The following is a 15,344-nucleotide window of genomic DNA, read 5'->3' on the forward strand; positions in this document are numbered from 1 at the left end:
AAGAATGGAGTGGGTGATGGGACTTTTTCTTATTGCTTATATCTTCCTACACTAGGGGCGTATGGGTGTTGCCTCCAAAAATTTGAACACACAAAAACTCTGGTCCGGTTCTCTATACATGGTTGAGTGGTGGGAAGAGCTTGGAGCTTGCTTCTTCAGTCTTTTTAAGATACAGATAAAGCTTCACTGCTTTCATATTACTTGTATCTTCCTACCCTAAGAGCTTATGAGTCCTCCCTTAAAAAAGCTATGTATTATTAATCCTAGTATTATAACATATATAAAATTATATTATAATTTAAAATATAATTATTAATTTATTAATAAAATATTGTATATTAACCTAATATTTTATTATTAATATATAATACAATAATCATATAATCAATATAAATATACACTGGTTAGGTTGGGCATAAGAGTGGAAGTTGACTTAGTTAACATTACCGAGCTTGCCTTTTACTCTCGGGAGCTCGAGTAACGCTAGATTAGATTGTGATCAATAGACTGATGGCGGAGCTTCCAGTGTTTCGAAAAGAGTGGGTTGTACAAATTAAAGAGATGCTTAATACAGATGATGAGAATTCTCTACCAAAGGTGTTCAAGCTTCTGCGCGTGGCGACGTTTCTGCTGAACGAGAAACCAGTGGCATATATCCCTCAGTACCTCCCCCTTGGTCCTCTCCACCATTGGGGACTGGAGAAAAATTATATGGACTCCGCTTCAGTGAGAGGTAGCCTTTCAAAGACAGAAACATACAAATGCAGCTGCGTGGCTAAATTATCGAAGAAGCTGCGTAACGGTGGTAAGAGCTTTTACAACATAGTTGACATGATAGAACAGATGGTGCCTGAGATTGCTGGTTTCTATGACTGGCCAATTAGTACTAGTAAAGAAGACGACTATTCTAAGAACTTCGCTCTCATGATGGCTGTAGATTCATCGTTTCTTTTACGTTTCTTATTTAACCTCTTCAGATTTCATGATTTGTCACAGCCCACGGGGGCTAATGATGACAGCAATCCCAGCAGTGGCAGGTTGGACGCTGACGTTGTCAGATTATGTAGTACGCTTCGATTTTCTTTCGTGTGCGATATTATGAAGCTGGAGAATCAGATCCCACTGTATGTCATGAAAGGAGTTTTTGAGAAGTTAAAAGAAACCCTAATAATTGATAAAAGCCATCAAGAAACCCTAACCATTGATAAAGGCCAGCGATATTTCAATTTATTGTTGCAGAAGATGTGCAAGGAGTTCTCTCCTTTCCGGGTACCAGAGATCGGTCAAGCTGAGCGTAAACAAATGAATGAGATTGATGATGAACCACATTTGCTAGGTTGTATGCACTCATTTGTTTCTCCATTTCTGCAAATGAATGCTTGTGGGCAGGCCCGGAAGCCAAATCGGACTCTATTGGCAAGGTTGAAGTTTTTTTTCGAAAAACTTCTTATGAGGCTCTGTCGTCGTTTTCTCACTACAAATCCAAACATCGAACGTCAGATTCTGAAGGGAATCAGCGCGGGGCAGTTGGACAGAGCTGGGATTAAATTGAAGTCGTTCTCAAACATGGCCGATAAGATCCGAGTAGAGATGGAAGACTGCTCGGGCACGCTTTACCTTCCGTCGATCGCTGTATCGGACCCAACGACTGAAGTGTTCCTGAGAAATATGGTTGCCTTGGAGTTCAACGACGCCTCCCGTCAAATGTCCGTTACGCGTTACGTTGCATTGATGGGCTGCCTCATCCAGTCGCCCGACGACGTTCGCCTTCTGAAGGATCGGGATATCATTTACCGAGAATATAGCCCTTTCACCGATGAGGCCATTGTAGCGCTGTGGAATAGCTTGAGCAAGCCCTCCTTTACAGGTGCCCTCATGAATGTTTCGGATGTCAAGCTCACTCGGGCACTTGAGGAAGTGCTCGCAAAAAACTATAGGAAACTATATTACTGGAACGAAATCAAACAGATGATTTGGGGATTCAAGACGATCTGGGGACTTATGGACTATTTTTCCAGCTGGAAGTTTATAGCTCCGCTCTCTGGGTTCCTGATTCTGGCCATGACTGCTATACTGACGTACTGTACCTTCACCGCTTGGTTAGTTTCTAAACAATAGGTGCTTATAGTTTTAAATGGTTATTTTCAGTTGTTATGTTCAGTACTTTCCCTGATATGATATCTGGTGGTGCTTCTATTTTTCTGCCTTTCTGCCCATTTTTATTGCTGGGAAGGGAAATGGATTATTTAAATTTATATATATATATATAAAATTTTTAATAGGAAATGGTTTATTTACATTTATGTAGAATGAGTTGAATTTTGATATACCATTTACTACATAGGAGATTTCGATTCAGATGGATCCATTCACTCAACTAATATTTTTAAGAAGTTTAAAAACCTAATCAGTAAAAAAGTTCTCACAATTTACTTTATTTTGTCAATATGTGTATTAAATGGAATTGGTTTATTTACATTTATGTAGAATGAGTTGAATTTTGATATACCATGTAGTACATAGGAGATTTGGATTCAGATGGATCCACTGACTCAACTTATTTTTTTAACAATTTTAAAAACCTAATCAGTAAAACAGATTTGTCAATATTTGTATTAAACGGAAATGGTTTATTTACATTGATGTAGAATGAGTTGAATTTTGATATACCATGTAGTACGTAGGAGATTTGGATTCAGATGGATCCATTGACTCAACTTATTTTTTAACAAGTTTAAAAACCTAACCAGTAAAAAAGAAGTTCTCACAATTTACTTTATTTTGTCAATATTTTTGTATTAAACGTATCCGTCATATGTGCATTTGTATTCATGGTTAGCAAAATCGGTTTAGTCGGCTAAAATTAATATGAAAATATTTAGTTCAAACAGCTGACTCATATGGTTGAGTTCGGTTTACATATTCAACCCATCCAATTAGCATCGATATTGTCCTGGCTCACTAATTCTCTGTTTTTCCCCATCATTTTGGTTCTCCTCGGACATAATATCTTTACCGTAATATCTTTACCGGAGGGCAGTGCTCTTAACAAATGGGCATCATTACTGCTTCATTTGCCAGTTATTTTGCTTTACATTTACTCATTTTTGGTCTTTTATCTCATCTTATTGGTTGGTGTTCATTTTGCTTTACATTTATTCATCTTTTGTTTGTTATCTCATCCGGTTGGTTAATGGTTGTATGGATTTTTTTTTTAATTATTATAAATTTATTGTAATTTCAGCTAAGTATCAAGAGAGATTAAATTTTTTAAATTATATATATATTTTTTAAAGTGCAAAACTTTAAACAATATTTATATTTCAAAAAACTTGATTTTTTTAATAAATTTGTGTTAATTTTTACACACATAGTATGTATCAACTCTCTATTTTATATGGAAGGAATTACATATCTTCTCCATTTTGAACAATGCATTTCTCTCTCTTTATATAAAATTGATATTCAAATATATTAATTAATACTAATATTCAAATATTTTATTTAAGATAGATACATTGATATATTATTAAAAAGTAATAAAATTACACATCTCTTTCTTATTGAATTATAATACTACACACTACTGGGCTATAGAATGGACCCCTAGACTCAATGAAAACATAAAATAACTTTTATCACTTTCTAAAATGGTATTGACTAGAGGGAAAAATCAAAGACCCTATATACCACTACCAACAAATTGTTCGGTGAAAATGACCATCAACATAATAAAACATATTTATCAAGAAGAATATGAGAGGATATGTTAAGCCTAAACTTTATGAGAGGAGAATCTAAGCCTGAACATTAGGCGTAAGTGTTGAAGTTGATTTAGTTACCATTATCCCATTGGCTTCTTACCCTTGGGAGCTTGAGCAAGGTTAGACTAGTGCAACTAGATTAGTAAATGTGGTTGATATACATCGATCGACATCATTTTCATACACTAATTGGCATAGAAAAGGTGGAAAATATTGTTTATATCAACCACATTTACTAATGTAGTTGTGCTAGTTGATGGTTGATGTGTGGGGTGGATTTGTTGACCATGGTTAACCATGGATGAACAATTTTGATGAGCCTAAAGATGGTTGATGAGGTTGACATGGCTGAAAAGGGTTGACCATTGTTGGTCAAGGTAGACCAGGGTTGACCTTAGTTGAACATGATTAACAATTATTACCATAATTGACCTTAGTTGAACATGATTAACAATGATTACCATGGTTGAACTTGGATTACCATCACTCACAATGATTACCATGGTTGACCTCAATTGACCATAATTGACAAGCATTACCATGGTTGACTGTGGTTGATGAGGTTGATCGAGAATGAAAAGTGTTGACTATGGATTGACATGGTTGACCTATTTTGACAATGGTTAACCATAAATATAAAAATCTATTTATGTTATAGTAATCTAACACTATAACATTAATGTTGTCAATTATTACAACATTACATTAATGTTGACCATGGTTGATGTTGCATTAATGTTAATGTTAATGTTACAAAAATGGTCTCATTAATTGTTGAAGGGAATTCATGAGGTTAACCATGGTTGATCACAACAACCCATGATTGATCGATGTTGAACTTCATCAATTATGGTTGGTTGTGACTTTTATGATTAACGAGGAATAAAGAGGAAGGATTATAGTTTCCTGTGGTTTACTATGCTTAGTTATGGTTGACATTAGTTTACCATGGTTGACCACTTACTATGATATATTATGATTGATAATGGTTGGCCATGGTTGTCCATGTTTGATCATGGCTTATGATGGTTGACTATGGTTGGGAATAATGCCCATGGTTTACCTATGTTGACAATTTTTGACTATGTTCAACCATAGAGACCTTGGTTGACAATGTTTCACCATTCTAACCATGATTGACAATCAAGAGTGGGTAGAGCATTAGTTGTTCTAGTATGACTATGGTTGACCAAGCTTAACTATGGTTGACCATGTTTGACTATCACTAGCTAAGGTTGCGTATGGCTGAACATAGGTGACAATGAAAGATAATATTTGACATTTTTTACAATGTTTGACCATGTATGACCATGGTTGAGTCTGTTTAACCATGTTTGACCATAGCTAAGCTAGTTAATCATGCTTGAATATCAATGTACATAGTCAATGTCAATGTCTATGTACATGCTCCATGGTGGGACCATATATGACTATGGTTGATAGATGACTATGGTGAACCATGGTTGATCAGGATGTCCATGACTATGGTTGATTATGTTTAACCACATTACCCATGGGTGACCACTATTAACCGTGTTAACCATGGAGACTATTATTGAAAATGGTTTAACCATATTTGACCTAAATTAGCCATGGTTCCCAAGTTGTTGATGTTGTATGATGGTTGACTATTGCTAACTAAGGTTGATTGTGGTTGACTACATGATCATCCATGGACATCCATTGTCAACCACTTTTTCAAGCATAGTCAATGTGGTTGATATACACCGATTAGCATAAAAGGTGTAAATCATTGCCTATCCCAATGTATATCAACCATATTTACTAATATGATTGTGCTAGTTGATGGCTATTATGCATGGGGAATATTAGTATATAATGGTTAACTATAGTTGGCTACAACTAAATCTATTCCAAATATGCTTGATGAGGATTTATTATGTTTAACATATACTTGACTATGGATGAGCATGCTTTTCAATACCAATCTATACATGAGTAATATTGATTATCATTAACAAAGGTTGACCATGGGTAACTCTAGTTGGGCATGATGATAGTGGTTTTACCATGTTGGCAATAGGTGAAGATGGTTCACTATAGTTTCTTATGATAAATTATTATTTTTCTTGTTGACAACTGATGGGCATGGTTGACCATGGTTGACCATGGATGGCCATGAAGAGTGGGAAGAGCATGGGTTGTTTAAGGTTGACCGTTATTGACCAAAGATAGCCATAGTTGATCATAGTTGACCAAAGTTAGCCATGGTTTACTATGGTTGACCATGGTTGACTATGGCTATCTAAGGTTATTTATGGTATAACATTCGTGACATTGAGTGACAATGTTTGATAATATTTGACCATAAATGGCCATGTTATAGTTTGCTTCATCATGTTTGACCAAAATTTAGCTTTGTCAAACATTGTTGACTATGGTCAACACGTGGCTGACTATGGGTGCACATGATTAGTCAAGGTTGTCACTATTTACATATATTTTATTGTGGTTGACCGTAATACCCATGTTTATTATGTAGATAATTATTAGAAATGCTTTGACCACATTCGACCTTAGTTGACCATTGTTTCCCAAGTTATCTATGTTGTACCATTGTTGACTATTGCTACTATGGTTCATTGTGGTTGAATATGGTTAACTATAGTCAACATATGGATGACTAAGGTTGACCATTGATGACTTTGGTTGACCATGGTTGATGATTGTCAAAGAGGGTGAGCAATGGTTAATAATGGATGATGATGGCCAACCACGGTTGATAAGGTTGACGAAGATTGACCATGGTTGACCAAGGGTTAATAAGGATTAATTGTAGGTAACCATGGTGGGCCATTGCTAATAGGGATTAATTGTAGGTAACCATGGTAGGCCATTGCTAATAAGGATTAATTGTAGGTAACCAAGGTAGGACATTGCTAATAAGGATTGAGAATGACGTTCAATCCTCGAGACCTTGGTTAACTATGGTTCTCTATGAAAAGTGGAAGAGGATGGGTTGTTTAAGGTTGACTATTGTTGATCAAAGATGACCATGGTTGATCATGTTTAACCATGGTTGACTATGGCTAACTAAAGTTTTCTATGTTAGAACATGGGTGATAATGAGTGACAATGTTTGACCATGCCTAAGATTACTTGACCATGTTTGATCACAATTGAGCTTGGTCAAATATGGTTGACTATGGCCAACATGTGGCTCACTATGGGCGTATGTGTTAATTAAGGTTTCTAGTGTTTACATATAAGTCACTGTTGTTGACCATGGCTAACCATGATGCCTATGTTGTTAATGGTTGACCATGTTTAACCATGTTTTCCATAGTTAAACACTATTATTCATCCTAATCACATAGACAATTGTTGGAAATGGTTTGACTAGGTTCAACCATAACTGGAAATGGTTTTCCAATTTCTTTATGATGTATCGTGGTTGACTATTGCTAAGTAAGGATGACTATGGTTAGCTATGGTCAAAATATGGTTGATTGTGTTTAACTATGGTCAACATATGGTTGTCTAAGGTTTACTAGGGTTGATCATTGTTGATTATGGTTGATCATGATTGATGATGGTTGAAGAGGGTCAACCATGGTTGATGATGTCTAACCATGGTTGATAAGATTGATGAGGATTGACTATGGTTGACCAAAGGTTAATAAGCATTGACCTTAGGTGATCATGGTAGGTAGTTGGTGACAAGGATTGATGATGGGCTATTACAATTAAATATTTTTGACAATTAATGATGATGTTAACCATGGTTGACCATTGTTGAACTAGGTTAAGCACAGATGAATATGGTTGAACATATTGTCCGTGTTTGATCATGCTGAGCTTGTTCAACCATGGATGCGATTATAGGAACATGGTTGATTATGGTTAAGTATGGTTGAATGTTAGTGAACATGGTTAAATATTTGTAATTATGGTTGACTAGAGATGAACATGGTTGAGCATGGTTGGAAATTTTTAGTAATAGATCAATATGGCTAAGAATGTTGACTATGCTTAATAATGTTTTTGACCATGGATGGACATGGATGATCACATGGGAATGACTTTGATCCTTGACAACATGGATTAATTGAAACAAGAAACATGGTGGATTTTAATTGGTTTGCAGGGATGAAGTGCACACATGGTGGCATGATGACATCAGCATGGTGGCATGATGACATCAGCATGATGTCAGCGTGACATGGAACCAATGGAAGGGTGACATGTGGCATGTAGATTTGGATTTTTCATGTACCTAAGTAGGCTAAAAATGAGTGACACATGGCACCACTCAGAGAGTCGCACGTGGCACCCTTACAGAGGTGATACAGAAGCTGGTAAACACTTAACTCTAGAAGATTGGAAGGGTGCACATGATTAAACATATAGGGAAATAAATTTGGGACACAGAGGGTTATGTGTGGCAAGGACAACTCACCCTGGTTATTTTATCATTGGTGGTCTATGTGTGTGGCATAGGTCCCACTGACACACTTACTCCCTAACCTTATAAGGTTAGGGTCTCTGGAGGTTGTAGATAGATTGCCATGGAGTTTCTTCTGGCTAATAAGGCTATGGGACAAGATGGATCACCATTAGAATAGGCAGTGGAAGTGGAAGACTAATCATAAACATGTAAGTTGAATGGTGGGTCCTCATGAGACTTGAAACACCTTAGGATCAACCTTGAAATAATTGAAAGGTACATCATTGATAAAGAACTAGGGGTTAAAGGCCTGGCACCATGACTTGGTCACTTTTGTGCATTATGACCATGGACATGGAAGATTTATAGTGTTGGTTAAGCCCTCGGGCTATAGCACAGAGGTACCAAGTGGTGGCCATATGTGGTGGTTTTGTAGTGTTAGCACTTGAGCTTATAATCATTCCATAATCATGATTTAATCTCACGCAGGCCTATACTTATAACCTAAGGCATGAACAGGTCAGAAACATCAATAAATGACATTATGAACCATATTTGGTGATTTTTACTCAACTGGAAGTGGATAAACTAGTTGGCAACCTAGATGGTAGAATTTACAAGCTTGGTGACATATGTGGCAGTTTCACTAAATTTGAGATTTTTCCATATTTAGTAACCTCTACTAAACTATGATATTTTTCTAGAATTACAAAATTGGTAAGTCTCCCATCTTTACTCACAGAGATAACTACGCAAATATTGAAGACTTATTGTACACATCAAGAGAACACTCTAGAAGCATAAAAAAAAAAAAAGTTAATGAGTTCAAAACTTATGTTAAGTGATATTTAAGAGTAGGTTAACTAAACTTCAAAAACAAAAAAATATCAGTCTTAATACTTTATAATCGAAAACTGAATTTGCAATATGGTGATCGTTGAGAGTTGTTCATGGATTTATGGTTCTAGTGTGTATGGTGGATTGATCGGTAATCATAGATCACTAGAGGTAATTTTATGGTGATTTGGGTGAGTGTTCGAGGAAATTATTTATTTGTTTATGAAAGGAAGTGGCCTTCATGATTTGAGTTTGAAGATAGTATAAAAGACTAATCGAGGAGTTAAAGCAAGAGGAATCATGCAAATCAGGGGTTGTATCTCCTTCCAGTAGTGGTTGGTAACCAATTGAGGGTTGGATCTCCTCTTGCTAGAAAATGATAAATCAAGGGTTATATCTCCTTTTAGTTTTAGCTATAAAATTAAAGAGTAGTAGTTAGTTGTAGCCATAGAACTTTGTAATAGAAGTAGAAGTTTTCCTTTATCGAAATGATTGAAGAGAAGTTTGAATAATTTAAGCGTTTCATGTTTGCTTCTTGTGTTGAATATTGTGATGCTCATATTAATTGTTTATGAAGTGTTTATTAATGTCATAACACACTTTACTAGTGAAAGAAAGTTTCAAAATTACCATAATATTGATTCATCCCCATATCATTATTGACCTAGTTTCTAATTGGTATCATAGCAGTCATGTTACTTCATATTAGTCTAATAGCTGGAATAAATATCAAGGACCATGGACAACTAGGAAAGAGGTTACACCAATAGGGAACTGATATTCAATGGGGAAAACTATGTGTTTTGGAATGTAAGGATGAGAACCTATGTTCAATCACTTGGTGTTGATGTATGGGATGCAATGGAATAATAATATCAAAAGCTTCAAGCCTTAATTACTAGAGATCAGAAGATGGAATTTACTTGTAATTCTAAAGCTATGAGTGCTCTATGAGCTAGCATGCTTGAATCAGAACTAGTCAACGTCATAGATTGAACTACAACTAAAAATATTTTGGAAAAGATAAGAAACTGCTATGAAGGTGATGTAAAGCAAGCCAAACTTCAATGTTTTAGAATTAAATTTGAATCTTTGAAGATGAAAGATGATGAATATATTCCTAAATACTTTCTTATAATTAATGGGGTTGTGAACGCTATAAGGGGTCTTGATGAATAATTAAAAGAGCTAATAATAGTTCAAAAGGTGTTGATATATCTCCATGAGATATTTAATCCCAAGGTTTCAACTATTGAGGAGATGACATATTTCAAGACTCTCACTTTGGACCAACTACTCGGTACTCTTACAGCTATGAGATGAGAATTTATAATACCAAGCCAACAACGAAGGAGTTATCCTTCAAAGGAGGTAAGAAACCCAAGGAAGAACATAATAATGATTCATTTCATGAATGAGATGAAGAGGAAGCTATGTTCGCAAGGATACTTAAGAGAGGCTTAGGAAAGTACAAATGTAAGTTGCCTACAAAGTGCTTTAACTATGGCAATTTTGTAACTATGCTTCCAAGTGTTGTGAAAAGAAAAATAAAGAATATGACCGTAGAGATAAGTTTAGGAAAATATAAAAGAATGGAAAGAAAGCCAAAAAGAAAAGCTTATACATCTAAGATTTCAACTCCTCTAAAAGTGAAGGAAACGAATCTTCATACCAAGAAAAAGGAATGAAATTCTAATGGAATTGATTCTCATGGAAAAAATAATTTGAAAGTAGAAGTTGTTGATTCTAATGGAGAAGAGGATGAATTCAACTTAGAAGGTGATCTAGTCAATCATCTTGAATAAATTTAGAGGACGAGGAAGAAAAATAAAAAACCATAAAGAATTGTTGAGAAAGGACAAAGTTGAAGCAAGAACGTCTCTACTTCTTAAATTAGAACAAGTTAGGAAGATTCAATAAACTCTAAATCAATATATCTATGAAAAAAGTAAAGCATGTGAAAGGATTGAAAGGGAAATTGTCTTTCTAAGAAAATAAATTGAAAAATCTAAAACTCATTTGAGCTTTAACGAGAAATTTGGAAAAGGGATTGAAAGTTTAATTGAGCTCCTTGAAGCACAAAGCGTCTCCAATGAAAAAATAGGTCTTGGATTTGAGGCCATGTCAAGCTCAGTATCTTATTTGAAGAGAAAGAAATCAATTACTTTTTGCAAGCAACAAAATTTGCAGATATCATACTAGCCAGAATTGAGCCAATGCAACAGATAAGAGAAAAGGGGAGCATGCATTCCAATTTGTAGCCAAATACAAATCAACTGATGCAAAATAGAAGGATAAATTTGACTCATCAAAATACAAATAATGGAGGAGAGGAAATAAAATTTCACAAGAATAGCCCAACCAATTTTCAGAAATTGATTTTCTTCAAGGTATGAAGATATTTTTCTAGGTTATTGTTTTACTTGTACAAATTATGAGCCCAAGACGACAAATTGCATGGTGAATTTATCATACAGATCGCTCAGGTCACAAGGAGGAAATTATCAGATAAATAACCATATATCATGAAAATCATGAGCAGAAAGAATTACAAAAATTTATTCTATCCTCTAAATAATTTGATTCAATGCTATGCCTATCATAATTTTGGCCATATAACAGTTTATTCCAGACTTAGAAATAAAACTTTTGATCCAATTATCGAGAAAACATGTTGGGAACCTGAAGTCTAGAAGTAAAAGGAAAATTCATAGAACTCTAATATTCTTCTATATGCTCACGATGAAAGAAGCCATTGGTATTGTGACAATGGTTGTTCCAAGAACATGTCAAAAGAAAAGAGTATTTTTCTATCATGGAAACTAGTAAAAAGAGGTAATGCAACCTTTGGGAATAATTCACCACATAAGATTGTGGGTAAATGAATTGTCATACTAGACAATGGTAGAGGTAAAGCCAAGGATGTGTTGCTTGTTTATGGGATGAAGCATAATTTACTCAATGTGTCTGATATGTGTGACTGAGACTATGATCTGTTGTTTAAAGCTTAAAATTATCAACATAAGTCTCTAGTCACAATAGAGATTGTAGTTGAAGCTATAAGAATAGAAATCAATGTCTATGTGTTACAAGAGAAGATAGAGAGGTGTTGTTTGTCAAAGTTTGATGAGATGTGGTTGTTCCATACAAGATGTGGATATATGAATTTGATCAGATTGTCAAATTGGGAAAGAAGAATGTTATTAGAGATCTACCAAAGCTTTTAAAGCCAAATATTTCTATTTGCAAGTCATGTTAGATTGGAAAACAAGTTAAAGTACCATTCAAATACAAGGAGAGATTGTTAGGCCCCTATAATACTAGTGTATTCTGTTATTATTATTGTCATTGTAGCCCCTTATTATTATTTTTGTGCCCATGTTGTCCCCATATTGTTATTATTGTGCCCCATAGAAGCCCACTATTATTATTGTTGTGCCCTTACATTATTATTGTTATGTTGGTTTGACTATATTGTGACCCTTAGACTCCTATATATAGAAAGGAGGTCTTTTCATTTGTAGCATCCAATAATTGTTCATTTGTGTAATTTAAAGGAGGTTTCCCCTATAAGCGGCTGATTTTGAAGTCGTTTCTCTATATTTTCTTCTATTTTGTGAGTTGGTTCCATAACAATTGGTATCAGAGCTTTGGATTCTAGGGTTTCGCTGCTTCAAATAGGTCATCATGGAATTTTCGCTATAACATTTTTCCTACAATGTTTCAAAAGTTAAAATTAAAACCCATTTGAGCCTAAATCTTGATTAACCTCTAGTACAAATTTCAAATCTTGTCTCGATATATTTTTGAAGATATGATACAATGAAGTTATGGTTTTTGAAGGCTCCCGAATTATATCTCAAATAGATGACCTCGGAAAAATCGTCATAACTTTCTTCTGAGCATCAGATTGAAATTTCGTAAAAGGTTATCGAAATAGGACAGATTTTAGTTTTCTGTGTATCGATTTTAGGTCCGAAGGTTGAAACAAGGACACATGGCACTTCATAAAATTCACTCTACTGAACCATTATATAATTAGGTCATTGTGGGAGATTTGGAATAACTCTTTCTTGGAGAATCCAATCTTGATCATACTTGCGGGGTTGGAATGAGGACACAGAGGGCTACTATAGGATTACCTTTCAGACCTTGGATATCCCTAATTACAGAGATACAACCGATTCAATATCGAGCTCCTACAAAGCCAAAAAAGGTGTGTAGTCTTTTTAAAATTTTGCATAAGTTTGGTTTGAAAAATAATTTTGAAGGAATTCAAAGGACATAGTGAAGCATAATTATCATTAATCGATGCCCCAAAGAAATAAAATGGAAACACCTAGTAAGAAAATTAAAAGTTCTAGCATGACTCATGAAGAAGAGGAAGAAAGGAAACATGATGTATGAAAATTACGAGACCAAGTGCAACAAATTTCACTCTCACAAAAAGTAACAGAATCTAAGATGGATGGTTTAAAGAAAGGTGTGGAATCTAATATGGATGGTTTAAATAATGGTGTGGAATCTAATATGAATGGTGTGGAAGCTAAGATGGATGGCATGGAAGCTAAGATGGATGGTATAGAAGTAAAACTTAAAGGCAACATGGAAGATTTGAAGATAGATTTGACAATGTTGCTACAAGAAATGATTACTAATGGCGAAAGGGTAGTAAAGGAAACTCATGATGAGAAGAAAAGAAATGTTAATCATGATTTCATAGACTCTAATGTTGGATTAAAGACCCACCATGTTGCAAAGATCGATATGAGGAAGTTTGATGGCAAGGATCCCGTAACAATGATACTGCAGATGGAGCAATATTTTGATCTCCACGATGTGAAAAAAATACAAAAGGTATGCATTGCAACTTTATATTTGCAACCCAATCAGTTTGTATGGTATCGATGGCTCTTCTCTCGTAAAAAAATTGTCACTTGGGAAATTTTTATGGAAGAAATTATTGCACATTATGAGGATATAAAAAGAAACACCCTTTTTAGCCAATTGATAAATCTCAAACAAAAAGGTTCAATGGTGGAGCACATTGAGGACTTCCAAAAGTTGAATATAAGGGTAAAAGATATTCCATGGGAGCATAGGATTGATGTGTTCATAGGGACACTAACAGATAACACCCAACATGAGGTTCTCATTTGGGAATCTAGTTCATTGGAGAAGGCATTCTGGTTGGCAAGAAAAATTGAAAGAAAAATTATGGCAACAAGGAAGCCTACCAATCAAAACTATAAAGATGGAAGTGTTGTTGCCCCTAGCCTTCCACAACCTACAAGGTTGACAGCACAACAATTGGAAGAAAAAAGAGTAGAAGGGCTTTGTTATAGTTGTTGAGTCCCAAACTTGCATCTTCCCTATAAACCTCTTTAGCCTTTTTTTCCAGTTACCTGAAACACCAAGCTTTCAAATCATTGCATATTAGTTTAAAAAGAGCATATAAAATAGTTTCCTAACTATGTCTTGTGACTACTGTTTGATCTAGATTTTTGCTCAGTCAGCTACAGAATCTTGTCACTTTCCGCAACCAGCTCAACTTTCCGCAACCCTTTTGTTGAAGTCTATGTTACAGGTGTCTACTGGAGAATCCGGCCACATGGGCGAGCTGCAAATGATGTGGACATGGAACGTGTCCCCTTGGTTCAACCGAATCCCTCACAAAAGGCCATGGTCAAGGACAGTTAAAGCGGTGGTCAACCTAAGAGTTTTACGGTGGCAGAACTCTGTTTTTCACCACGTGAAGACTTGCGTGACAAATTCCTATATCTCAAGAGGTGTGCTAACACCTGTGGACTGCTCTGTGAACCAAATCTAACAGCCACCTTCCTTGGATTTAATTGTCACGGCTACCATCATGCTAGATTTCCGGACATGGTTATTCATGTTTCTGTTTAGCAGCGCAGAATTTAGGAAGTAGTTTTATCATCCTCAATTATAAATAATGCGTTATCATACACATATTAGCTAGCTTTTGTGTATGTAATTTTGACTGTTTTACAAGCCCACTATGCCGTGACTTAATCCTTATGTTATGATTGCATTTTAATACATGAGAAGACAGTGTTTTTAAGTTTGATTTGTGACTGATTGTTGATTGGCCGAGGTTGCAGAGGGCCCCTGTACACCAAGGTTCTGTAATTACTGTATAGTTTCATGCTTTCTTCCTTTATGTTACTGATGCCATAATCGTTTGCTTGTATATATTACATTGTTTACGGTATTCATGTTAGTTGTTGTCTATAGTTTCTTTTATGCTTTCTAATGAATATTAACTATGTTTAGAAAATCTTCGGCAAAATCACATAAACCATCTTTTGTCG

General features: G+C 35.3%; 1 protein-coding gene across 1 annotated transcript in view; it reads left to right on the plus strand.

Moving 5' to 3' along the window:
* The first annotated feature begins 510 nt into the window (after nt 1-510).
* The window catches only part of LOC149229781 (putative UPF0481 protein At3g02645), a 28,227-nt gene continuing 13,393 nt past the window's right edge, over nt 511-15,344 (plus strand). The window contains exon 1 of the mRNA XM_089381129.1: nt 511-2,099. Within this exon, the coding sequence (XP_089237255.1) occupies nt 511-2,099 (1,589 nt within the window). The remainder of the gene's footprint in view (nt 2,100-15,344) is intronic.

This window comes from Pinus tabuliformis, chromosome J (assembly GCF_031772625.1).
Source record: "Pinus tabuliformis cultivar Carrire ecotype Pingquan chromosome J, CPIR1, whole genome shotgun sequence".
NCBI lineage: Eukaryota > Viridiplantae > Streptophyta > Pinopsida > Pinales > Pinaceae > Pinus > Pinus tabuliformis.